Here is a 23310-nt window from a genome sequence, read left to right as displayed (position 1 = left end):
TGATGATAGGATGTCTCCCTACTGCACTATAAATAAATAAAATTTATTCCAAAATATCGGAAATAATATCCATTTATTCCAATGAAAACTGATCCATTTTGTGTAATCCTGGGCTGGTTTCTAGGGTTTCCTGACCCTCTGAATTTGACTATGAGGTTAGCTAAGCTCTCCCACCCCTCCCAGAATTGATACTCTGGTGTGATTCAATTTCTGATCAATCCAGCACTGTCTGAGTAAGGTAGGTGATAGAAATGGGTGAGATGGGTGGTAGTATGTGTTTTTGGGTGCAGAATCCAAATCCACAATCAGATTGATGATAGGATGTTTCCCTGTGACAATATAAATGAAAATATTTTATGCCCAAATATTGGAAATAATAGATATTCAATAAAGAAGGCAAATCAAATATTGAATCACAGGGAATTTGGGGGAATGTTCTGGATATATGTAACAGCCTGCCTACCAATTTTTGGACCTTAGAAGTGACAGCTGACCCCCCTAGGCAAAAAAATGCTAAAAAAGCGAAAAATAATAGTTTGGCCTAGTAGTACCATCAGAATGGACTTCAAGTACTGTTTTAGACCAGTGTTCTGCCTTCTTTGTAAATGTCTTCAGTGATAGAAACTCTTACTACACTGTCTTCTAATATAAATCTAATTTACCCCTGCAATTCTGTGTAATAACCTATGCAAACCTTTTGTCCCAATTGCCCCAATTAGTGATTAGTATATAAAGTATGATTTTCTCTACCATTTTAGGTGATTACTTATGGAAAAACTCATATAACCTTTTGCCCAATTAGTGCCAATTAGTGTCAATTAGTGATTAGTATCAATTAATGGAAATTAGTTTTGGATTAGTACCAATTATTACTAATTATTACTAATTATTACTAATTACTACTAATTACTACTAGTATATAAAGTATGATTTTCTCTACCATTTGGGGTGATTACTTATGGAAAAACTCATATAACTTTTTGCCCAATTAGTGCCAATTAGTGCCAATTAGTGTCAATTAGTGATTAGTACGAATTAATAGAAATTAGTTTTGGATTAGTACAGATTATTACTAATTAGTACTAATTAGTACTAATTAGTAAAGTAGGTTTTCTCTGATGCGTGATGGCACGTACCCAGCTAATCCCGGACTAACGATAGAGGGTCTCGCTGTCCTTGCCTCAGTGGCGAAAGCAAAAGCAACCGACCTCTATGACCAGTGCGTGCTTAAAATTTGGATTCATCACTAACTTGGCGCTCAACGAAGTATTTTACGGCCCCAGCCTGTTGGAGGTAGTGAACAAAACTGTGTCAAACACTGGATGGCATAATGAGGAGGGCATCGTGGCAGCGGACAACAGTAAGTCCCGACGAGTATACACTGATACTGAACGCACTCATAGTATCCTACCAGAAAATCAACCTTCCGCTGAGCATGTCGGACAATACATAGTCCGTGGGTTATCTGCTATATACCAGCGCAATGAGACCCATTCAAGCCTTCGTGACTATATTCGACAATACCTCGGTGTGCAGGTACGAATTTAACTATTCATGGCGTTTACATAGTTTGACTTTGTTCACTCGCAACATTCAAGTATAATGCGGTCCTGAGCAACGCTCGGTCGATGGGAAGCAATCGCAACATTTATTCTGCCTCTTGGACAGGCCCACCTTCAGTCTCAAATTTTGATTTCAACAGCCAGACGAATGCAATGAGCATATTGGTCGCGGCAATCCCTGTTCGAGATTCGGATTCGGATACACCAGGTGTAACCAGTGCCGGACCTCCTACACCCACAGGTAGCAACAACCCAGTTCCTGGTCCGCGGCCTTTGAATATTGGAGCAATAGCAGGAGGTGTGATCGGTGGACTTGCGCTAGTTTCCCTCATTTTGGTCGCCGCCCTCTATCTCATTCGACGACACCTCAGATCCGTTAGTTCCAGGAAGGGGATTGAAGTCGAACCTGAGAGTGGTCAATTACAACCATTTACCCTGATATCCGAGAAAAACCCACCACGGCCAAAGTTTCACCTCAGTTTACCTGCCACTACAGCCTCTGGTTTCAGTGGTAGCTCACTTTTGACCTCGTCTTCGAGTACTGAACCATTCAGGTTGGGTAGTATGGTCCCAACGGAGGAGCTTTTCAGGATGCTCAATGAAAGGCTTCAGTCAGGACGGGAGTGGCGAGGTGAAGAAGCTCCTCCGGAATATGCTAGTCATCGTACATAGTTGCTGAATGCTCAGTGCTCAGCGAGCACTGTTCTCCGGGATAACTCAGACGGCGTCTGTCCTCCAACTAAATATGGATGTACTACCAAAATGAACACAATGTACAATCAGAACTCGAATTATTTTAGTTGACGACAAAGGTGAAGTTGGGCCGTGCATATGGGAGTAGTGTAAGCATAGTCAATATCAGATGCATACAAGGGTATGGTTCCGTTAGATAGATGAAGCCTAAAATATACCAGACAATGTGACTTTACCAAGGAAATAGTCGACGCAGAAGGGCAGGGTCCCTTGTTTGGGCACCTCCGGAGGGCGGACCTGAATAATGTACCGTGTCGTCCATATCTGAATCCGATAACGCTACCCGAGATTTTTGCATCTAAAAGTAAGGTTAGTCGCCTGTACGTTCACCTTCATCGCATGAGCAATGCATTACCTCGTCATTCATAACATATTTGCTTTGGAGTAGTGCACTAATGTGCGGCCGTTCAGGGAAGCTGTAGTCTGTCGTGGATCGACATTGTGCTTGACATTGGGTTGTACTAGTTATAAACCGGCCCATCATATTAAATTTACCCCAATGTATCTTTGAACGGTCAGAGGAATTGAAGTCTTCATTTCCTTCATGCGCCCGTATCAGGTCAGACATGTGAACCTCGCTGGAATAGGCATCAGAGATACCAAAAAATATGGAATCGGATTGCGCACTCACAGTGCAGGTATACAGGCGCCTTTGGTATTTCTGAGAGCCAAACGATACGCGCGATGTGCACGGATGGCCTGCAAGAGTACATCCCAAGACTGAAGATTCTTTGCTTGTTCAGGTGATTTTGCTTTGAATCTCTCCATTGTTTGATCACCCGGGAACGTAGACCCATTGATACCTGCTACGAAAGCTCGTAGGGCGGAGTAGTTGTTTAAGGCGCGCAACCGCTGAGCAATTTCGACTAGTTTTTCAATTTGTTTAGCACGATTCTTGACACTATCATGACACAATATCAGTGAGACAACCCTAAGAAAACCTGTAAGTGACCAAATTGAAAGCAAACGGGTGGAACGTACCAATCTGCAAGATGATTGGAAACCTGATTGAAACGGGCGATAGGATCAGTTTCCGGGTCCTTCCGACCAGAGACAAAGGTGTACTGGAGCCAATGCCTCGGCTACACGGACGTATGAGTCAAAGATTCGTACGAGCAAACAGGAGATCACCTCAATCTCCAGGAAGAGCTTCTTCTCTATACGTGTAATTTCTTGAGCGATTTCTTCTGAATCGATCATGTTGACCTCATTTGCAAGCCGAACCAACTCCCTGAGTTGCTGTTTGGTATTGAAATCCATGGAGTCCTGGTCCCCTGAACTATTACTACCGAACGTGGAAGACCCCGGAAACAAAGACTTCGCGCTCAGAGGCAGGCTCGACTTTCGTTCTCTGTTTGGGGCACTCGCATTGGACATCTTCTTCGGCGGTGTGATTGTAGGTACCTGATGTTTGGTTTCAGACTTGATGCTTTCGTCGTCGTCGTCATACGAATCGTCACTTTCAACTGCAATATCTTCAAACTTGAGCGCCCAAGCACCGTCTTTATCCACCAATGTGGGTAGCAATTCGAGGAAAGGAAGGAAGTCGGACCCATAATGTAGCAGATAAGTCTTTGAGATGATGGATTTTATCAGAGCAGAAAGTGCTCCTGCAGTGCCACGAACAGCAAAGTCGTTGGGGTAGTCTCCAATCCAAAGTTCCAAAAGATGGCAAATTCTAGGTATCCATAACGTTAGGATTTCCCAAAATTGTATCAATTGTACACACCTCATCTGTGCAAAGCATGCAAAAATCGGGTCACCAGTGGGATTGTCAAGCTGGCGCATCCGCTTTTGCATGGCAAGCAGAAGTTTACGCGGACAGGCAAATCTCCGATAAGTGAGAAGAAAATGAGTTACATAGGTAGGATCTAGAGACGAATCTAAATTTAGTCCATATCATACACGGTAATGAATCAGTTCACCGTCACCGCTGACCGCAAGAAATAGTAGTTTGTCGAGAAGTTCGTCGAGGGAAGCCCACTGAGCAGATCGCCTAGGAGATTTGGATGGATATTCTGAATAAGATAATTGAGATGTAGGACGTACGACGATTCTTTCTCTTTGAACTCTACTTTGTCGTTGGAAGCCCGCTCCCCATTAATGGCGGCTGCTGGAGCATGCCGCGTGTCACGTAAGGAGTCTGTACTGTTCGAGCGCATCGCAGCCGCAATCTGACCTTCAGATGTAGGTAACTTGGAGTCTCGAGGTATGGATTTCTCGTGTTCCGATGGCAGATCTCCCGTAGAACTGACTCGTGTAGGTGAAGTGGGTGAACCCATCGCCTGATGATGTGATTTTGCAGGCGGCTGAATCACAGAAGTCGAAGACTGGCTATGAGAAACCACGGATGGCACTGTCGGAGTCGATGTCCTGGTACCGTGATCCAAAGATGGCGATGTCAACAATTCAGGGGAAGCCGGATTCCGGTTGTCTTGCCACCTATTCCTGAATGACCCTGGAGAAACCTTTGTTCAATTGTTGCTGCCTCCAATGACAAAAAAAAACACCTTACGCCGATCTCTGACGACGGCCTTTAAAATCCAGTCGAATGATCTCTTCATTTTCTCTTTTCCGGATTCGCTCGAACTGACTTCAACCAATCCCGCATCATACTGTTGCAGTACTTCTGCTGCCGTTTCGGGATCGACTTGACGATCAAGGTCAGACTTGCATGCAAGCACGATAACTGGGAGCTGAAGGTTGCGGTAGCCTCCTATAGACTGGTCAGAAGGTTGCTATCCTTTGAACAGGTACTTACGAAGGAGATCCTCTACTGGTGTGAAGGATGACTCCACTGAGGCATCATAACAGATGATTACACCATCAACTTTCAAAGCTTCAGGCAAGTTGTCAACGGGTGAAATTGACGACTCCAACATGGCATCTGTTATGTCCACCTCAATGACGGTGAGCGGACAATCCGACCCATCTTCCTGAGTGACTCTGCCAGTACGCCTTGTGTCTATTCAAATCAATCAGGCATGAAGTGAGATAGGCGACGTCGTATGATCAATAGACTTACACCGTATCGATGGGTTAGCACCCGGTAGAGGGAGACTGGGTTCGGATAGATCATAGTTCTTCAATCCTTTACGAATTGCAACAGATTTACCACAACCAGCGGTGCCTACTACCACTAATGTGACGGCTTGCATTTGGTCGTTCTATAAAGGAGTCAATAAAAGGGCAGGTATCTGAAAAAAGGAACTACTAACCAAATTGATATGGGTGTTGATTTGCACTCGTCTACCTGAGCTTGGAACATAAACGCCCAAGCTCCCACTGCGTGTTCGGCCAGGGACTACAACATGTGGCCTTGATAAAGACTGTAAGGAGGACGTGGATTGAAGACTGGGTCTACCCTCCTGAGTACTAGAGCTTGTAGATGCAGTAAGAATACTGCTCATACTCGAAGTCGTGCTGAGAGTGGGTGTGCGAGAAGGTAAGGGAAGTTCTCCACCTCGGATGAAAGACGCTTTGGGATCTTGGGCTTTGAGATTGTAGGGGTCTGCCGAACCGATGAGAATATCAGAGCGCTCGACATCGGAGTCCCCTGCCACTGAAGATTGATATCCATCCTTGACCGAGCTCACACTCTCCCCACGTCCTCTAATACTCGTAGACAACTGATTATCCAAGCCCTTCCTCATACCCGATATCAGCCCGCGAGGCGGTTCCATGGCCGAGCCCGTATTGCCTCTATTTGGCCTCGTAGCAACACCTGAATGTAATTCGCGCGGATAATGGACAAATGAATCGACGGAAACCGATTTACGAAGCCCTGAAGCCTGAGGTGATAGATGCGAGGTCATGTTTGAGTTAGAAGGAGGGAGGATTGGACTGTCGAAATCAGACGGGCTGGATACGGCGGTTAGGAAAGATTCCTTTGAAGCAAAAGAAGAGGCAGGGGACCTGGGAGTTATTGAGGAATCCCGGGTATCCATAGGTATTGGAAGAGTCTGAGAATCTGGATGGCGTGATGATGTAGGGAAGGGTGATGGTGAAGTGGAAGAACTTGAAGGCTGGTCGGTGGATAGAGACATGTCGTGAGCGTCGTGAGCGCGAATGAATCACAAGAAGTGTGTGGGTGGTGGTACAGGTAAGAGAAGGAAATCGGTAGTGGTCCCAGTTAGAGACCAGTTTACATCTTGGCATGATCTTGCTGACTTACCCTACTTCCCATGTCTGTCGCAGGTCCTCGCAGTGTTCTCCTTACGGTCTCTATCATTCATATACCTCTCCTCAAACAGTGTATTCATTTCATTCTAGAATGACGACGGCCCTCCAGATTCCCGTGAATCGCCATACGTATTCGGATTTTACAAGTATCTCACCCGCAACCTTGGTGTGTTCACTGAATCTGTCGGACGGGATTCTGAACTCATCTGAATATACAGGATGGAATGTAAAGGTTGTCTTGCCAAGTTCCCAAAGATCCTGGATCGGTGCGTCGAGTCCATTGGTAGCTTGTCTTATCCTTGCGATCCAGCGCCGCAGGCAAGGCATACCATATCAAGGAGATAACGAAGGGAAACTACTTCTATCCAAGAGAGCCCGGTAATTGTTGATCCTTTTCTGGTGGAGCTTCGATATCTTGACCCTTTCAAAGCAGATGGCCACGGCGAAACGTCCCCGACTCCGCGGCCTTTGAAGGAGAATGAAGTGGTAGCTATCCGTTGTTCAATATTGTAACCCCCCAGGCGCACTCTGATGTTCCTACAGGCGGAGTGGATCCTTCTGGATGGTGTACGATTTCAAATGTCTTCTCAAGTGCAGTCTGACCATTTCACAGACACCGGCAACATGTTCAAACATAGGCTTACACAACATTTATCCCAACATGATTGATCTAGTGGTATGTCCCACGCCGTTGTTACCATATTGTTCTATGCTCTGCATCGCTGAGCAGATTTCCGGCCCCAACCTTGGACGCAATTCTTCCTGTACGATTCGTATCGCCTCGTGAAGAACTGTACCTAACACACTTCATCAGCCGCCTTCGCTCTCTCATCTGGCACAATTGGAGCGGCAATGTCTTCTTCTCTCTCCAAAGTGCGGTCCATTGCGATCTCGTACGGAACCGTTCTCTACCCCACCCCCGAGGCACTTTTTGAACCAGCTCATTCCCTCGCCACAAACATTATTAGCCATCTTTGGCAAAACTGGGGTGGAGATGAGGACGGCTTGAGAGGACCAGAGGTCGATCTCTATAATGTCAATGTCCCACTTAACATGGACCTCTTAACTGATAGCGGGCTTCCGATCTACTGGACGACGATGTGGAGAAATTCATATGGTCGATTATTCAAGCAAGTAACATCGGACCCGTTCGAGACTCAGGAAGTCGACCCCGCAGGCCCAGACACGGCTGCACTACACTCTGAACCTGCCAAGGACACCTCAGATTTTCCTGTTGGTGAACTGGTGTTCAAGTTCTCGCCGCAGATGGACGGCCTGATCAACCCATCGCCATCTTCCCTCACCATTGGTAGTGATGGATGGGCGATCCACAAGGGAGTAGTCAGCGTGACTCCGTTGCGAGCCAGCTTTGCAGAACCACCTCAGGAATTAGATCCAAAAGACGTCGACAAACGCCGCTGGAGGATGAAACTATAATGGAGTATATGGAAACTATTGGACAGAAGTACAACTCAACTTAGAGTCCCGCCAGGGTTCCGAGCATAATAACAATCAACACCCAGTTCCAATAAGAGTTGTGCGAAGTGAGGTTTGAGGTCGCCGTTGCCGACACACGTCCGTTCACGAGTTGTTTCCGGTACACGCGTAGATGGTTGATGCTCCATGTCGCATTCTTTTATGGTGGGCACTTCATCAACACCGTGTTAGATCTGAGAATCTATGGGCTTACAGTGAAGTTGTTGGGGTCTTTAAGGCGATCCTGGCAAGTCCCCGGACAACCAGACGTCGTGTATGAGTTACCAGCCCAGTCGCCTGTCGTGAATTTTGCTAAGGAAACTCTCCAAACATATACAAGCTTCCTACCGCAAAATGTAATATCTAGTTGATAGCACCTCAGTTGTGTAAGTAACGAGTAGACATAATCTAACCCACCGAAAATGATGGAATGGTTCCTGAAAAAGGCGATTGGATCACAGAGTGCAGGGTCTAGCGAAGCAGAAGGGCGTCCCCAAAGGGATGGATTAGGTGCATTTGCAACGACATCTTGAGGAACCGCTGCACGGAAAAATGACCCTGCATAAATCTCAGTATACGAAACAGTCGAAAGCAAGGAACGAGCCACACAAATCGCAATGCCATTCTCGTCCCATTTCATTGCAAACACACCACCTCCTTGCTGATCGAACAACGGCCCATAGGAAGCCCTGCTCCATTCTGTGACACCGCAGCCTGCATTATCGTTGACGTTCCCATCGCAATTAGTGTTATTCCCTGCCTTGCCCACCTAATGAGCGTGAAGCTTGAGCGGGAAAGTATCGTTTGAAAAGGGTATAAGCAGTCACCACCACCGTCCCGGTAAAAGACGAATTCGGATTCAGATGGCAGCCTAAAGGTAGGAAGAGTTCTTGATGATAGATCAGAAATTAAATCGACCACAGTCACTGACCTGGAGCAGTATGCCAGGCGACTTGGTTGTGTTGATTGTCGTGAACACCTTCAATTATATCGATTTCACCCGTCTGCATTGATTCAGGCTTACAGGTGAAAGCTGCGCACGAAAGATGATAGTCTTACATCCGGCCATTTCCCACCCCCCAAGGTCCAAAATGCAGGCCATACCGCTGAACGTGAACAGTAAACCGATAAGAAAATTAAAGTGGTTGAAAAAACAAACCACATCCCCAAGGTGCCTTGTTGATATCGAGTATGAAAAGCCCGGTATTATACTGCTTATAGCTGGAGATGCGGACGCTGGACCGGCCGTTGACAAACGTGGCGCGAGGACAGGAACGGGAATACGCACCTTTTCCTATTCTCGCCGTCCTGCAGCCATGAGGTGTTGTCGCCCTTCATGATGACGACTCCATCATCTTCTACATACGACAAGTTGTTCTGGAAGGCATAGGTTGAAGTGACGTAACTTGTTCAATCTAATCAATGAGATGGTCGAGGACAGAATAATCTCGACACTGACTCCACTCGCCCACTAGGAAGTGACAATGAGAGATGCATATGAAAATGGAGACACAGTGCGTACTTTGTTGGATCTTGTCCCGTGAAGAAAGCGAAGCCGCTGGTTCAAGTGGGACTCGTTAGGACGATCTGAGAGAAGTTGAGCAGCTGTTGCGTACTCAAAAAAGGTCTTGCCTGAGTATTCATCTTCGGGAAGCCAAATGAAAGTGGAACCGTCCGGATTGCGGTCGAAGGCATTGGTGTCGAGAGTTCGAGAGTGGGAGTAACCTGCCTCGAGGTCAGCAGACTGGGAAAAGTCGAGGGAATCTAGTGCATTCGCAGAGAATTCTAGGGCTAGAAGAGAAAGAGAAAGAAGGAGAGCAGAGTCGTAACGCATGTCGTGAGCAAGCGGTGGTGCGGTGGAGAGTTCGCTAGTTGGCCTCATGATGATGGGCACGTTTTCTGGCGCGTGATCGTGACTGTAATCGCGTTTTGGCCAGTTCCAGCCTCATATTCCATATATCAGTCAATGGAATGCAACGCCTTTTCACCTCTAGCAACAGCTCAGCTACCAGCTGCTGCTCGCCTTTTATCGTCGGCATGCTGTCCTGATAAAGATCTGCTTCTTCTCGTAACCCGGATAGCAGGACGCGATCGAATGAGTCTCTGGAAGGTCGGTGGTGCAAAAACTTGGGAGGTCGATGTCGGCGCCAATGGTGGGGGGATTGTGGGCTTTGATTGGAGTCCTGACGGTATGTTTCCTTACCTGAATGTTCTCGAAGGCCTTCCAGTGTATATCCCCTAGGCTAGGACAGAGCATCGCGGTTGCTCATGATCCACCTTCCATAACAATACATTCTATTCAAGATGGCCATGAAGAACGTTCACTTCGTATTGAGTGCCTCGTTAGAGAGGATTTCAAACTCACCGGCGTGTGGTGGCGTTCGCAAGAGAAGTCCGTCCAGATATCCCCCGACATTTTCAGAAGGAATAATGTAATCGTAAGAGCGTCCATCATCTTTATATCTTTCTCTTGAAACCATCCTTCAATTCAGACCGGGAGTGCTCACTCTATTCTTCGAACGCTTCCATTACTTGATGGCCTACAAGACGACTCTCACCAAATTAGGTGTGTTGCATGGCCTTTTCAACGTATTGCGAATAACGCATTATCAGTGCTACCGATTTATTTGCATTTCAAGGCACGCAAACACACACATCTCGACCTTCTGTCATTCCGGACGTTATGCGATCATGGCCTACTCTACAAACGGACCCCTTCACCGCATCCATTAATGTATCCTCTTCTACAAGAACCGCGGAAGATGGTGTTGTGGATGAAGTGGATGAGACCAACGTCAACAGTCTTCTCACGGCCGCAGGAAGCAATGGGGATATTCACTTCTTTCTCGATGGCGCCTATCCTATAGGTGCTGTGGTTCTTGGTGCCAAAACTTCGATTACGACACTATTCAAAGATCCAAAACTCCCCGTCATTTACGTACACCCTCAGGTTTCAGTCGCGGCCAAAAACCTGACTGATTTGCGGCCCACTATAATACACCTCCCGCTCCTAGAGCAGCGAGACGTCAGGGATTTTGCAAAATTGTCAACGACAGCCCGAGAGCTGGCTTGGTACATTATGCGCGTTATTAATGAGATGCGCTCTGCTTGGATGGGATCTGAAACATCAAGCGGTGCTCGTGAACTGGGCCCAAGATGGCTTCGAGCACTAGTCACTAAACAACGAGAACAATTTGGCCGTGCGTAATTCCCACATTATTCTCGTTTCACTGAACGAAAAGTGAGTACTGTTAGAGGAAAATCCTCAACCTGTCTTGAACTTAACAACCTTACTTGTCACTGGTCGCGCTTCAGAGGCTCTCTCAGATTTCCTCGGAAGTGGCGAGCAGATGAGTGAGAGAGTGAGCTAGATCCTTTCAGTTTCATCGGTTGCGAAGCTGATATCTTATGCTCAGGGAATTCAAAAATGGGAGTCCACTGTAACAGAAGCCCTCGTCAAAATCCGTGACTACTCTGAAAAACGCTTATCGCCGGCGTGCCAATACCTCTATGTAGTATTGGAAGAAGTTAGTGGTTGGTCGAAGCTGTGTGTGTCCTCTACCGGTTCTCGGCTTCACGTCCTGACCTTGCATACAGTCCCACTCTATTCTCCTCGTTTCAAATCCCGGGCGAAATTGTGGAGCAATCCTTAATTCTACTGAAGCGTGGTATCATTCTTTCAAATTGGCTGGCTGCTACTGCCCGTCGCGAGCTCAATCGGTTCAAGGAGTTCATCTCCTGGCTCAGATTCGGTAACGGAAGTGTTGTCAAGGTCTACGTCATGCATTGAGATTATATTTCTTGTTCTAGAGATCGCTGCTGCAAATCCTTCCAATGAAACTCCTCCGCCGATTCAACACGACATCTTGGAAGTGAATCAGTATTTAATGTCTGGCCTAGAGTCGAGTTCGATCGATAAATGGTTCATTGGGGTTGTACCAAGCTTCTCGCTGCAAGAACTAGGTATTCCATCTCAGGATCTCCTCCTTTCTAGCACTTTACAGTACGCACGACAAACACTGGCTCAGCCGGACCAACTAGTATGGCATATGGTAAGAGTCTTTTCTCATGATCCTCCGAACGACACACATCGTTCCTTTTAGAACACCGACCCAGCCGAAGTGACCGAAATGGATCGGAATTTACATGCTCTAGTGGAGGATTTGATCTCAAAATGCCGCCTGCTATTCGACCGTTCAACTGGAGCAGCAACGCGTGCTGCTACTGTCTCCTATGGAAGCGGATCTGCAATTGGGAAAGAAAATATGTCATCACCAACATTACCAGATAATCGGAATTGCCGAGAACGAGTCGTGTTTAATCAAAGCAAGGTACATGTTGCAGAACATCAGATCATCGCGGAGGGTGACTGGAAATCGCTTAGGGTGACTTTCAACAATACTTCGCCGTCCACACGCCTTATTCGGAAAATCGGGCCTTTTGTGAGTCGATCGTCCATGGCAAAGTATCGTCACGTTGACTCGTGTTCAACTAGTATGCTTGCTGCGCCATAGATACGAAGATAGCGGTCCAACGTTTCGAGTAGATGTTGCCCTGCTCCAGTGTTGCACCGTCCAAGATGATGAGGCCTCAATCAACATGGAAATATTAGCATTCGAATTCTTTGACGATCATTGCATGATTATTCTCTACAGATTGCCTCCAGATGGTGAGTCGAGGCATGAATCAGCGTAGAACGTCCCATTAAAGATCGAATTTAGGGGGAACCTTTATCGGTACAGTCCATTATGATGATTTGGAGTATCAAGAATTGCGGTGGGAATTTCACGTAACGCTACTGGTACGTGAGGAATTGATGGAATGTGCGTTGCGTCGGTTGGAAGCTGGGGAGGTGAGTTATATTCGTTGCAATAATCTGCGTTATTCATTCATCGGCCTCATGTATAGCTCGCCTTGACGCCTATCCCGATCAAACGGTGCCGTGCATTAGATGGTTATAGGACTGGCACTGTGCAACTCGCAGTGAATGGGCGAGTAGGTCGCCGAATTGCGTGTGTCCTGGATAACAAAGGGACGACGTTGGAGACATTCGACATGGAGGACGATGAGATTACCGAAGAAAGTATGGATGGCGAAAGAGAATGACTCTGAAGCGGCAACAGGCAAGAAAAAGCAATGCCAAAGTAGCCGAAAGACATCTCCGGACACGCTCTAAAATTCAGGATCCAGTTGTCTCCAGCAGGCAACTAACCTTGAGAAGGAAAGATGAATATGGCCGCGAGGCGTTGACTCGAGGATTAGATTTGAATTGAAAGAGGTTTATTTGGCATTATGTGTAACGTCCGTGGTGAATGAAAGGAGATAAGAACAAGCAAGCCCTGAGGCCTGAGGCTCTGGGGGACTCGAGGGTACACCGAATGCTGGGCGTGGTAGCCCAGGTAGAGAGTTCCGTTACTTCCAGAATGCATTGCTATCACCCTGCTGAGAGCGCCGCACCCCCTTGTTTCAATCTTAAATTGTCCATAACATCGGCTAACTAGACAAGAAGGACCTTCCAGGCCCGCGGACCCTCTCCTCGTGCCCTTGATTCGAATTCTTTTTTTTTCCATGCCATTTTAAACCTCTCCGTTCATTGTACTGCTTTGCAGCGCGGGTCCCGATGCCCAAAATCTCCTCCTCAGCGAACTCTAGTGCTAAGATGTCCGACTCACCAGCGAAAATGACCGACATTGCTCTCAGAAAGAAGAAGAATGCTGATGCCCAAGCCGCCTTTAGAGCCCGGCGAACTAATTACATCCAAACTTTAGAAGAAACAGGTCCGTCCTCATTCTGAGCTTTTCCCTCTTTTTTCTAGATTCTGAGAACCCCTCGTATGTCTTTGACACAGTAACGAACCTTGAATCTGTAGTTCTTCAGCTGCAAGACTCCTGTCGAGATGCTCGTAACGAAGCGCAAGAGCTCCGACAAGAAAATGGTCGATTACGACTGCAGCTCAAGGAACGCGAACACTTTTGGAGGACGGTGTGGTCTCGTAAAAATCAAAGCGACGGAGACGATTTCCCAGCTCTTCCCCCGGGATCTTTCAACGGTAGCTTGACCGTAGGATCCCAGGTTCATCAGTACGGTGATGTCCGGGCTTATCGAGAGGATTCAGCAATACCGTGCACTCAAACTCAATCACCCATAGGTGCCTACTCTACCGTCGATACAGATGTGCCTGGTCAACGAACTTCAAAGTATTCGTCCGATGCATATTTTTCTGCTGTGTCCCATCCATCTTGGCCTGCGCAATCCGTCACCCAAAGCTCCTCGTCAGGAGGGGAATTAGGCATTCATCCTAGCACCACCCATGCACCAAATTCCCCCAACTATACCAATTCTCCTCCTCTTGCGTCCCCCGAGGTGACTTTCCCCCGATTTCCATCTCAAATAGAAGACCAAAAAGTTTCCGTAACCAGTACTCTCGAGAGCACACCGTTTGTCTTCTCTTCCAGCAGCCGTTCCCTCACACCCACAGTGTCAACACCCCCTACATCTTCCACGACGCCTCTAGCGCCTTTCCAATTTAGGGTCTCCGATGCTGTACACGAACGCCCTCATCCTCCCGGGACAGGTTCTCTATCCGGAGCTCCGCCTAATGGCTCGCTTGGGACTGTCGGTAACGACGGTCGCTACAGACCTGGGTCTAACAGACGGGACGGACCATTGCTACCGACTGTTCTCCCACCCCTCTCAGGCGGAAGTGACAATGGTTCGCAGCATGGCAGCGACGGTGATTCCGGTTCGTATCCCTCCCATCAACTGCGTCCTCGTATTTCGACTACTTGTTCACGTACTTCCTGCTCACCTTCTCCAGGTGTAGCTCCTCAAATTTCTGGTACGTTGGCTGTTCTCAAGGCCCAGTCTTTCGGAGCATTGCGTCGAACACGGACACGAACCAAACGCCCGGTCGAGAGTGCCGCTAAGGTCGCGATGGATGTCTTAGAGTCCCGGGGGCTTGGAATGAGTGTCCAGACCGGTGTAAAACGCCAGCGACGTTGTGAAGACGAGGGGGATGGCGGTTCATGACGAGTCTTTGGATACTCGATATCTTAACTGGACCACTGTACGTGTATGTATCATGCTAAAGCTTGTCATTCTCCCTTTTTTTTCCCCTCTCTTTTTGTGGACACTAGACACCTTGATATTGCTCTCGGTCGCATATCTATCGCGTTATATAGTTGTATCATGATCTGTAAAACTACTCATTTCTTGTCTGTATGATACCCTTTGTAAGGTCACATTGTATATATTCTCCATTATCCCAATATCGATATTAATGCCGTGTTGTCCGGTCACCGGTCACCAGCGCACCACGACTTCTTGTTGAACAGGACTGGAAGGATTGTTTTTAAGTTTTATGGTGCGGATCTAATCCTCTAAGCGATCTTAGAGTTGTTCTCAGTCAGTGGATGCCTATCCATAATGCTGTTCCAGAAGCATGATATAAGCAGACTAAGTTTAGTCTGCTTGCGTGCGACTCCTATAGTACTCGGGTGTGCGAAACGACACCCAACTCCTTCGAGACGGTTCAGCCAACGTTTACAGTATGGCGCTTGCAACCTCAGTTACCTATCTCGATAAGGGGAATGAATATTTGGTGCAGGATCTGGAAAATTGGTGCTCCATCCGAATGCTCGAACTTCTTATGAATAGGCTACTAGGCATCCACTCAGTCAGGATCGCGAAGGTGTAAAGGGTCTCTCAGGGTCGTAGATCATAAGGTAAGCGGTACGAAGGAGTATGAGAGGCATGTCTGACCCTAAACGAAGAGCCCGTGCATTGGTATGAGGAGCGGCGGACCACTAGCAACATGCCCTAAATAACATGAGGATTTGGATAAGAAACGAATGAGGGACGGAGCATATATATTGGGGAACACAGCGGGTCCAGTTCTAGGACATCAGTGATATCACTGAAAACGAGTCAACGGAACACAACCTATAATTTACAATTGCTTCCACTGTGTCCATCTCCACGTCTCACTTATATCAATTCACTTTTGGAATTGCTGCATCCCAAGGGCCACGGATCTCGCTACGGACAGAGTTCAGTTTCGAGAATGACAACGATCCACCATGACGTACTTTTTATATTTTTGCGCCCAAACTAGTGTCATCGGAGCCAAGAACGTTACACTGGAAAGTATGAAAGCGAAAAGGAAAGCGAATGTAGACGAGAGACTCCAAGAAAAATATAATGCCGAGCCTGACAGAACGAGAGTCAGAAAAACTTGTATGCGTGCGGAAGCCACCTGAACAATGTTGGGGGAAAAATGTCACAAAATACGGCATTGAGTAAACGAGGCTTCTACCTGGATCCTGCGCCTCAGAAATGGGAACAGCACGAATGTTTGGACGGAAAAGAGTATCAGAGAAAACACCGCGAGGTCGTTTGACAAGCGAGAAGCCAGCACCACTGATGCAGATATGGCCGCATTTATGGACAAGACCGAGGTCAAACTGTTCAAGGAGACTCATTTTAATTTCCAAAATAGAGGCATGATCGGAGATATCCACCTTTCCTGTGCTTGAACGGTGCTTTTCGTGGTCCCGTAGTCCGCCAGTAAAAGATTTTGGCCGAATAAGAATGCAGACAAAGCCCAGATAGAGTCGGAGGACGTGGCGGCGGTCAATGTTCTCAGTACAGGCGACAAAGACATCAACGCTAGGAAAATTAAGATAGAAGACTTTAGGTTTTTTATGCCTTTCATGTCTTGAGTGAGAAGCAACGCCAGGGGGGAGATGTACTACGTACGATCTTCATTCTTCCGCTTCGGGAATTGAGGATAGTACCGAAGGAGCTCCCAAGATGCATATCCAGTAATAAACAAAACCAGAGTGTAGAATATAAGCACACGGGCATCCAGTGATCGGTCCTTCAGGCGAATGAAAACGTTTAAGAAGAGAAAGGTCACGTCTAGCTGTTCGGTGATTGCGCAACTCAGAAAGACGAGAGATCGAAAGTCGTAAGGCGTGAAGTTGACTGGAGACGAGCCATCGTCAGCTTCGCCGCCACATAGCATTTGATACTCACGATTCTTTCTGAGTGACGAGAGAAAAGTGCCTTCAGGGATGTAATTATCAGGAAAGGACTGTGTTCTCCACAACCCTTTTTGCCAATCCTCGTAAGAGGGAGTAGCATCCATAACGATGGCGCCGAAACCAACCAAGTATATGACGCGTCACAAATTTTCAAATGTATGTTTAGGCCGAGCATATTGCACGATTCATGGGGACGTATATAGATATACATAGAATTGAATCTTAATTGTGAACATGCAATCCAAACAAAAGCAATGACAAGGGGAGTAACACTGTACACCATTACTTGCCCTTCTTGGGAGGTTCTGCGGCCTTGGACTTTTTGGTACCACGGAACTGCACAAGAATGACCATTAATATCGCGATAGCCTAGAGACCTGCAGTAACATGCCTTCTTCGCACGGTTCTTACGCTCCTTCCGTAGTTTGCGAGAGGGCTTCTCAACCTTGGGTGCAAGTCCAGACTAGATACGTTAAAGTTGAATGAGCTCAGACAAATCGTCGTTAAAGACACTCACCCGAACGAGACGGTGCTTGGGCTCAAATTTTTTCTGAGATGCTTCGTCGTCGTAGATCAGAGCAAATCCAGTGCTTCTTCCACCACCAAATGCTGTACGGAACCCGAACGTGACTACTCTCCGCTTCTCGGTTTTGTACATCGTAGCAAGCTTCTCCGACAACTCCTCCTTCGAGACATTTGCACGGGATGGATGGAGGACGTCAACAACAAATTGCCGTCTTGCGAGGAGACGGTTGGTAATGAACTTTCTTGTTCTGAGGGTCACTGGGGCTGAATTGTCGGCCTGAAGATCGTGCGGTGTTAGGATTTTCTCAAGTCAGATAATATAAGCTGACCATTTTGAGCACTACGAGGTGGGTGCTGCTACAGAATTTCTTTCGGTCAGGAAAGCGACACGATAAATAATCGCACTCACCAGAATCTCGGGGTCTTCGTAGGCAAATGCTGATAGAAGTTAAAGCGATGATGAGTGGCTGGACGAACTGCACAGTTTCATCGGCAAGTTCCGGATACGTAATCACCCTTGTAAGTGAACCACCATCAACTCACCCACGATGACCGCCGCCCAAACGTCTATATACGTTGTCTTGAACGATGAGCTCTAGCTACGCCTCGTTTGCGCCTTATGTTTGTCGCCCTCCTCTTCTTGAATATTGCATGACTTACTTATCTCGACTCGTACTTACAGATGCCTCCTCCAGACGACCCCACATATCCTACTCAGTCTCAGTCTACCTCAAAGAAACCTTCTCGTCCTTGGTTTCCATCTCAACGGTCTGAGGATACCTCGTATCAGTCTGGTGGGGTACCTACTTTTAACAACTCGGTCTCTGGAGGCTATGGTTCATCCAATGAGGCTGAAAGCCAACGGAGTCAATGGGAGACACGGTTTGGGATGAGGGTAGACCTTTTGGCAGCATTTGCTTATATTCTTGGTCCTTTATCCGGTGCGTTTAGCTGCCTTCTTCAACGAGGTCGTGGAGTTGACGTCATTCAGCCCTCCTAGTGTTGATATTGGAAACTCAGAACGACTTTGTGCGATTCCATGGTATGTAATGTAAACCAAAACTCTGGTCCGGTCTGACCATTCTGAGCTTTGTCGTCAGGATATCAAAGTGCACTCCTTACAGGCCCGTTACTGCTCATCAGAATGTTGATTTCGTTCTCACAATTTTCGCCATGGTTCCGGACCATCTTCACTCTCTGTATCATCTGCTGCCAGGTCTACATGGGGTTCGCTTTCCTCATCTCCAAATTCTGAAAGCTATTCTGACGCTCATGCATCATTAGATTGCGTGCGTACAAAGATGCATCACAGAACGACTTATTACGTTTTCATTTACCGTTCATTGGAGATATTGCCGATCGTTGGGTATCGGAAGAATGAATATCGAGCCTATATATGTTGGTTCAAGAGTATTTATTCAGACTTGACGTAATTTACCTCCCATACACCGTCTACTTCTAATACCGAAAGAGGATACTTATCTCTTCGCGTCGACGCTAGATTAGGACATGAGAAACAAATAGCATTTGATTGTCAACATCCAGGGTCCTAAGGTACAAATCTAAAAGGTAGTACAAATGGCCGAGATACAAGTGATAAACAGTAAAGACCGTTGCAGAAGGTGAAGAATGGATATGAAATCAGATATAAAAAAAACTGCCAATTACTCCGTCGATAATCACACCCTACACAATACTCCCTATCAAGCCAGGACAGAGACCCGCCAATTCGCTTCCACACGAACAAGCGGCGAGTAACGCACGGAGCTCATTGATGAGATCATCGGTACAATTCTCCAAGATATCGAGGATCTCGATTATGATGCATTTGACTTGGTAAACCACTACCGTAACAGACAGATTGGTGAGAATGATCACTTTATTCAGACAGAAGTATACCTGGGTAGAGTGCCACACCCATGAGTGGGCTACGCTTGACCAACTTTGCAATATAAGCGAGAAGATCTTTCACAAGATCAATAGTGCGCTTGAGAAAAGTCTCTATTGGATCGTCTTTGTTGTAGTTTTTCAGACCGTAACGAGCAGCCATCGGGCGGAGAGTGTTGGCGAGGACCTGCAAGATAGCTTCGATAGAGGCAGCCGAAGAAGTACAGCGGTCACGAAAGATCTCCGTATCTTGGTACTTGGTGGTACATTCGTCTGAAAAGGTAATTGATCAGCTTGCGGAATTCAAACGGAGAACGATCGCCTCACTCAAAGAATTAAGGTGTTGAGACCCAAGCGACAAGAGCTCCATATTCGAGTCATTACCTCCAATAAGAACCCGCTTCAGAGGAGGAGTATGAATAACACGAGCCGGGTCCGCAGAGTGATTGGCGTTCCATTGAAGAGATCGCACCAACGGGTTCAAGACGTTGTTAGAAGTTGATCGCTTGTACAAGGTGGGCACAAGAGAAGACGCAGGGAAAGGCATGGCAATTGATGTGGTCGTAGCAATGAGTGCGATGGCGAACAAAGAGGCAAGACATCTACCACGGAAGAGGGCGAGATACAAGAACTGCATATTGGAGGACGGCCGAGTGCTAGGAGGGTAGGGTTCGAATTAAGAGTTGCGTGGCGTCTCTACGGGCGAGCAAGAAGTAAGCCTTCAAGGCGAGATTTGAATATTTGAATTGAGTGCGGTTGTGGTGGTCGAGGACAAGACTGGGAGGGGTCCCCAGAGACGACGCGTCGCGTTATTTATACCAGATACATCTTTGTTTGTTCTGGCCCAACAAAACACCGGTCTGGCTCCTTCATGCTGCCACCATACCCGCCTGTCGTGGATGCTGACGCTTGCAGCAGATTTTTGGAAGATAGAATATAGCTTTGGAATCGAATCCTGAGTCTATCAGTTAAGTGTGTGGAATCGAGCAGAAAGCTTACCCTGGTTACAGAGTTCGCTGGACCACCGGAAGGACCACCAGTTGACCCTCAAAGCCGTTCCAGAGTTCAACCGCTAACGAAAGCAATGTCTGATCTTGGACTGGAACTGGATCGTCTGTGAAAGGTCAGCCAATTATACATCTCCGGTGCTCCTTGCGCGTTAATTTGCGGTGTGGTATGTAGCATCCAATCTTTTATGAATGAAGATGTCGTAGGGCGAAACGCCATTTAGCTCACAGCATTGATTACCAGGCGGTGCCTTCGTCAGTTTGCATCTGTCCTACTCAGCGCTTCTTTTTCAGTATAAAAGCAGTTATATTGTCAGTACACAAAAACACTTGCGATGAACCCCTGGTCAAATCCCTACTACCTGCAACATCCTCCTTACTACAATCCTCATATTTACTATCCGCCGGGATATACTCAACCTCAACCAATAAACGGGCCACGTAAGGTCTTTTTTTTTTGGTCAATTTCATTCGTGTACCCCTGACTCCCCGGGCAGCTCCCTTTCACTCGAAGAAATGGCCCAATTTGCATCCCGCTCTGGCAGCTGACGCAACGACCATCCGTTACGATCTCAAGAAGAAGCCTCAGGAGGATATTCTTGGGACGACGTTCCTATCTATTCGACATTCTCCTGCCATGGCCTACTCCGTCACTAACATGCGCATCATCTCGAGGTCATTTCCGTGGGCGGTCGATATTGTTTCTGCTGTACCGATAACTTGTCAGATGGTCTTCGATGCTTTATATGCAGCACTGCAACACCCTCTCGCGGATTCGGAGTGGGGACTCGCGATTGGCGATAAGAAGTTGAAAGAGTCAATCGAAAAATCTGCAAAGAGTCGAGCGGACAAGGATGGCGACAAAGCTCTGAAGAGGATTGACTGGCTCGGGGATGGTACACACTTCAAGGGGCTGGAAAAAATTGAAGAATTCGAGAAAGCGAGGTTGTTACCAGGGAAGCCAGCGGTTGGGGAGACGTGGGTAGTCAAGTTGACAACCTAACGGCAGTTACCAGTCACATCCTTCTCACTACTTAGGCCCCCTTCGTGTGAACGGCTTAACGTTAGGTTAGGTTAGGTTAGCCTCGTTTCCCGCGCCAAATCGCGCCAAGTCATGTAGTGTAGAGTCTTACAATAAGCTGTCACTCTTTGTCACGCTGCTCGAACCCGCCGCGTTGTCGCGTCCGAGTCTTGCCTCATATCCGATATTCCTTTGATTCTACACATTCTTTACCAACATGGAACACCGAGTTTTTTCCGCTTCTCTTCTTTTGCCTGCTGCTGTTCCTCCCACGACACTGGAATATGAGGAGTATGCCGAGGTTGAAGGCATAAACGGGTCATTTTGCGATGGCAGATGCAGCAAACGGTGTCGCACGCGGCGAGTGTGATGAAGTGTTACAAGTGTTACAATATGTGACATAACGAGGCTAACCTAACCTAACCTAACGTTAAGCCGTTCACACGAAGGGGGCCTTACGATGAGCCACGACCACAACATGCCAATGCCGACCTGTTCAATGAATATGTTATGGTGAATCAACGATTTTAGTACTCTATCACCCTCCTAGTCTCATCCTATTGCCCAGGAACACACAAATCGTCGACACATGCATCGTCTTTCCTGGATGGCATATCAGTTCAACCTCTGCTTTCGTGTTTTCATGCATCGCAATCATCGCTCTCGGAATATTTTACGAGTACCTTCGTGTTCTTCAGAAAACCTATGACAGCCGGTTAGCGCTGTCGTTGTGTAAAGGAAAGACGAGGAGTCGCAGTGTCTCGCCTAGTGCGGCAGAAGACCAAGAATTGTTGACAGGACGCTCGGTCGTGAAGCCACGGTGAGGATTCATTACACATGCTACACAAGACATTGTCAACTCATGCCGCTCGATACATTCAGGGTTTTAGTTCCCCCTACCTCCCGTGCTATTCGCGCAATTCTTTACGGAGCTACAGTCTTCCTCTCCTTCTTCCTCATGTTGGTGTTCATGACTTATAATGTGAGCCAATCCACCTCAGCCTTCCTTTGGAAATTAGTGACAAGAGATCTGTTAGGCATATCTTATACTTGCCGTCGTTCTAGGGGCTGCTATCGGGCATTACATTTTTGGTGCTACTTTATCATTGGACTCAAATCTGGATAGCGGAAGGGGAATGGCTTGCCATTAGTTGGAAGTTCTCTATGTGCATACTGTACTTTTCTCCCCCTCTCGTTTATACGCCGGATGTAATCCATATGTAGCGTGTAGCCAGTATCGAAACTCTCGACTTAGATTGGGTCGCCAAATATGTGTCGTAGCCTAGTAGTCTTCCCGTCGACACTTATTAATTATCGCATGTTCAACGTACAAACGTTCAAACGTTCATGCCTGGCTCCTAGTAATACTGATCATCTATATCGGATCCCATGTCTGATCCTGCTGTCTTTCCATTGCTGAAGCGCTCAAGAGCTGACGCGACTTTACGATCGTCTCCGGGGTGAGGTAACACTGGCATGTACATAGGACCACAAGTATCGTACGGTGACAGTATCTGCCCACCTCATACTTGGCGCCAGTTTACAAATAGATACGAGTAAGTGTCAAACAAGTAATAACGTCCAAGGTGAAGCAGTTAAGCACGTAAGTATGCAAGAATGTCAAGTAAGTAGCAAGTAAGTAGTCGCAATAACTAATAACGTTCGCAAATATCTGGTAAATATATAAAACCCTCGCCTATTGAAAGTGGCTCAAGAACCAACATGATTCAAGAAGAACGACTTGGGTGTTTTACAGTTCGAGTGGAGTAAATGTCAAGATGTCCGACAAAAGTAATCAAGAAAGAAAGAATCACACACACACGGATAAAGTCCATAAATTAGAAATGAAAGGT

The 23310-nt window shown here is 47.0% G+C and overlaps 11 protein-coding genes across 14 annotated transcripts; 7 read left to right on the top strand and 4 right to left on the bottom strand.

Annotated features, from left to right (window-relative positions):
* Positions 1–1118: 1118 nt before the first annotated feature.
* Positions 1119–2234, top strand: E1B28_001105 (uncharacterized protein; the record flags this gene model as incomplete). The annotated part of the gene is made up of 4 exons (XM_043147007.1): positions 1119–1219; positions 1284–1360; positions 1415–1536; positions 1599–2234. The coding sequence occupies 4 exons, from the start codon at positions 1119–1121 to the stop codon at positions 2232–2234; spliced, it is 936 nt and encodes a 311-aa protein (XP_043015712.1).
* Positions 2167–6255, bottom strand: E1B28_001104 (uncharacterized protein). Its single transcript, XM_043147006.1, has 13 exons — positions 6231–6255; positions 5534–6176; positions 5341–5482; positions 5077–5280; positions 4831–5031; positions 4365–4773; positions 4241–4311; positions 4045–4186; positions 3447–3993; positions 3297–3397; positions 2947–3246; positions 2671–2893; positions 2167–2613 (listed from the first exon to the last, which is right to left on the bottom strand). Exons 2-13 carry the CDS (start codon positions 6128–6130, stop codon positions 2488–2490), a joined length of 3063 nt encoding a protein of 1020 aa, XP_043015711.1. The 5' UTR covers positions 6131–6176; positions 6231–6255; the 3' UTR covers positions 2167–2487.
* A 227-nt stretch (positions 6256–6482) lies between these two features.
* E1B28_001103 (uncharacterized protein) lies at positions 6483–7934 on the top strand (the record flags this gene model as incomplete). Its single annotated transcript, XM_043147005.1, has 9 exons — positions 6483–6535; positions 6588–6663; positions 6716–6763; positions 6816–6875; positions 6928–6983; positions 7041–7064; positions 7111–7173; positions 7228–7261; positions 7312–7934. The coding sequence occupies exons 1-9, from the start codon at positions 6500–6502 to the stop codon at positions 7932–7934; spliced, it is 1020 nt and encodes a 339-aa protein (XP_043015710.1). The 5' UTR covers positions 6483–6499.
* Positions 7735–9855, bottom strand: E1B28_001102 (uncharacterized protein; the record flags this gene model as incomplete). The annotated part of the gene is made up of 13 exons (XM_043147004.1): positions 7735–8130; positions 8188–8270; positions 8322–8336; positions 8391–8531; positions 8583–8742; positions 8801–8844; positions 8905–8977; positions 9033–9079; positions 9133–9209; positions 9262–9378; positions 9433–9444; positions 9496–9531; positions 9590–9855. The coding sequence occupies 13 exons, from the start codon at positions 9853–9855 to the stop codon at positions 7975–7977; spliced, it is 1227 nt and encodes a 408-aa protein (XP_043015709.1). The 3' UTR covers positions 7735–7974.
* Positions 9856–9878: 23 nt separating this feature from the next.
* On the top strand, positions 9879–13364 carry E1B28_001101 (uncharacterized protein). Of its 3 annotated transcripts, none has more exons than XM_043147003.1 (13): positions 9879–10162; positions 10221–10411; positions 10466–10539; positions 10613–11173; positions 11229–11335; positions 11390–11520; positions 11571–11725; positions 11784–12025; positions 12077–12304; positions 12358–12415; positions 12469–12642; positions 12695–12825; positions 12882–13364. In XM_043147003.1, the coding sequence occupies exons 3-13, from the start codon at positions 10509–10511 to the stop codon at positions 13077–13079; spliced, it is 2016 nt and encodes a 671-aa protein (XP_043015708.1). In that variant the 5' UTR covers positions 9879–10162; positions 10221–10411; positions 10466–10508; the 3' UTR covers positions 13080–13364. The 3 variants fall into 3 exon arrangements, with proteins under 3 accessions (XP_043015708.1, XP_043015706.1, XP_043015707.1); XM_043147001.1 differs by having other exon boundaries at positions 10587–11173; XM_043147002.1 differs by having other exon boundaries at positions 9879–10411; positions 10587–11173.
* Positions 13365–13440: 76 nt separating this feature from the next.
* On the top strand, positions 13441–15287 carry E1B28_001100 (uncharacterized protein). Its single transcript, XM_043147000.1, has 3 exons — positions 13441–13750; positions 13822–14715; positions 14791–15287. Exons 1-3 carry the CDS (start codon positions 13594–13596, stop codon positions 15000–15002), a joined length of 1263 nt encoding a protein of 420 aa, XP_043015705.1. The 5' UTR covers positions 13441–13593; the 3' UTR covers positions 15003–15287.
* Positions 15288–17299: 2012 nt separating this feature from the next.
* RPS24A (ribosomal protein S24A) lies at positions 17300–17874 on the bottom strand (the record flags this gene model as incomplete). Its single annotated transcript, XM_043146999.1, has 4 exons — positions 17300–17353; positions 17409–17480; positions 17535–17819; positions 17872–17874. The coding sequence occupies 4 exons, from the start codon at positions 17872–17874 to the stop codon at positions 17300–17302; spliced, it is 414 nt and encodes a 137-aa protein (XP_043015704.1).
* Positions 17875–18130: 256 nt separating this feature from the next.
* Positions 18131–18797, top strand: E1B28_001098 (uncharacterized protein; the record flags this gene model as incomplete). The annotated part of the gene is made up of 4 exons (XM_043146998.1): positions 18131–18163; positions 18225–18483; positions 18534–18584; positions 18643–18797. The coding sequence occupies 4 exons, from the start codon at positions 18131–18133 to the stop codon at positions 18795–18797; spliced, it is 498 nt and encodes a 165-aa protein (XP_043015703.1).
* On the bottom strand, positions 18621–20226 carry E1B28_001097 (uncharacterized protein). 2 transcript variants are annotated; one of them, XM_043146996.1, is made up of 3 exons: positions 19757–20226; positions 19442–19702; positions 18621–19386 (listed from the first exon to the last, which is right to left on the bottom strand). In XM_043146996.1, exons 1-3 carry the CDS (start codon positions 20064–20066, stop codon positions 19229–19231), a joined length of 729 nt encoding a protein of 242 aa, XP_043015701.1. In that variant the 5' UTR covers positions 20067–20226; the 3' UTR covers positions 18621–19228. The 2 variants fall into 2 exon arrangements, with proteins under 2 accessions (XP_043015701.1, XP_043015702.1); XM_043146997.1 differs by having other exon boundaries at positions 19052–19702.
* Positions 20227–20771: 545 nt separating this feature from the next.
* Positions 20772–21439, top strand: E1B28_001096 (uncharacterized protein; the record flags this gene model as incomplete). Its single annotated transcript, XM_043146995.1, has 2 exons — positions 20772–20877; positions 20934–21439. The coding sequence occupies 2 exons, from the start codon at positions 20772–20774 to the stop codon at positions 21437–21439; spliced, it is 612 nt and encodes a 203-aa protein (XP_043015700.1).
* A 357-nt stretch (positions 21440–21796) lies between these two features.
* On the top strand, positions 21797–22827 carry E1B28_001095 (uncharacterized protein). Its single transcript, XM_043146994.1, has 4 exons — positions 21797–21970; positions 22026–22277; positions 22340–22439; positions 22495–22827. The coding sequence occupies exons 1-4, from the start codon at positions 21918–21920 to the stop codon at positions 22606–22608; spliced, it is 519 nt and encodes a 172-aa protein (XP_043015699.1). The 5' UTR covers positions 21797–21917; the 3' UTR covers positions 22609–22827.
* The last annotated feature ends 483 nt before the right edge of the window (positions 22828–23310 follow it).

Source organism: Marasmius oreades, chromosome 1 (assembly GCF_018924745.1).
Source record: "Marasmius oreades isolate 03SP1 chromosome 1, whole genome shotgun sequence".
Taxonomy (NCBI): domain Eukaryota; kingdom Fungi; phylum Basidiomycota; class Agaricomycetes; order Agaricales; family Marasmiaceae; genus Marasmius; species Marasmius oreades.
This window is presented reverse-complemented; position numbering and strand designations above follow the sequence as displayed.

Coding starts and splice junctions, on each gene's coding strand:
- E1B28_001095 (XM_043146994.1), top strand. CDS start 21,918: ATGAGCCACGACCACAACATGCCAATGCCGACCTGTTCAATGAATATG. Junction 22,278..22,339: donor CGCTCGGTCGTGAAGCCACG/GTGAGGATTCAT, acceptor CGATACATTCAG/GGTTTTAGTTCCCCCTACCT. Junction 22,440..22,494: donor TGGTGTTCATGACTTATAAT/GTGAGCCAATCC, acceptor GAGATCTGTTAG/GCATATCTTATACTTGCCGT.
- E1B28_001101 (XM_043147001.1), top strand. CDS start 9,940: ATGGAATGCAACGCCTTTTCACCTCTAGCAACAGCTCAGCTACCAGCT. Junction 12,026..12,076: donor ACCAACTAGTATGGCATATG/GTAAGAGTCTTT, acceptor CGTTCCTTTTAG/AACACCGACCCAGCCGAAGT. Junction 12,305..12,357: donor TCGTGTTTAATCAAAGCAAG/GTACATGTTGCA, acceptor GAAATCGCTTAG/GGTGACTTTCAACAATACTT.
- E1B28_001097 (XM_043146996.1), bottom strand. CDS start 20,066: ATGCAGTTCTTGTATCTCGCCCTCTTCCGTGGTAGATGTCTTGCCTCT. Junction 19,703..19,756: donor TCAACACCTTAATTCTTTGA/GTGAGGCGATCG, acceptor TTACCTTTTCAG/ACGAATGTACCACCAAGTAC. Junction 19,387..19,441: donor GGGTGTGGCACTCTACCCAG/GTATACTTCTGT, acceptor CTGTTACGGTAG/TGGTTTACCAAGTCAAATGC.
- E1B28_001100 (XM_043147000.1), top strand. CDS start 13,594: ATGCCCAAAATCTCCTCCTCAGCGAACTCTAGTGCTAAGATGTCCGAC. Junction 13,751..13,821: donor CCAAACTTTAGAAGAAACAG/GTCCGTCCTCAT, acceptor TCTTTGACACAG/TAACGAACCTTGAATCTGTA. Junction 14,716..14,790: donor TGGCAGCGACGGTGATTCCG/GTTCGTATCCCT, acceptor CACCTTCTCCAG/GTGTAGCTCCTCAAATTTCT.
- E1B28_001104 (XM_043147006.1), bottom strand. CDS start 6,130: ATGACCTCGCATCTATCACCTCAGGCTTCAGGGCTTCGTAAATCGGTT. Junction 5,281..5,340: donor TGCTAACCCATCGATACGGT/GTAAGTCTATTG, acceptor TGATTTGAATAG/ACACAAGGCGTACTGGCAGA. Junction 4,187..4,240: donor TCTTGCGGTCAGCGGTGACG/GTGAACTGATTC, acceptor ATTCGTCTCTAG/ATCCTACCTATGTAACTCAT.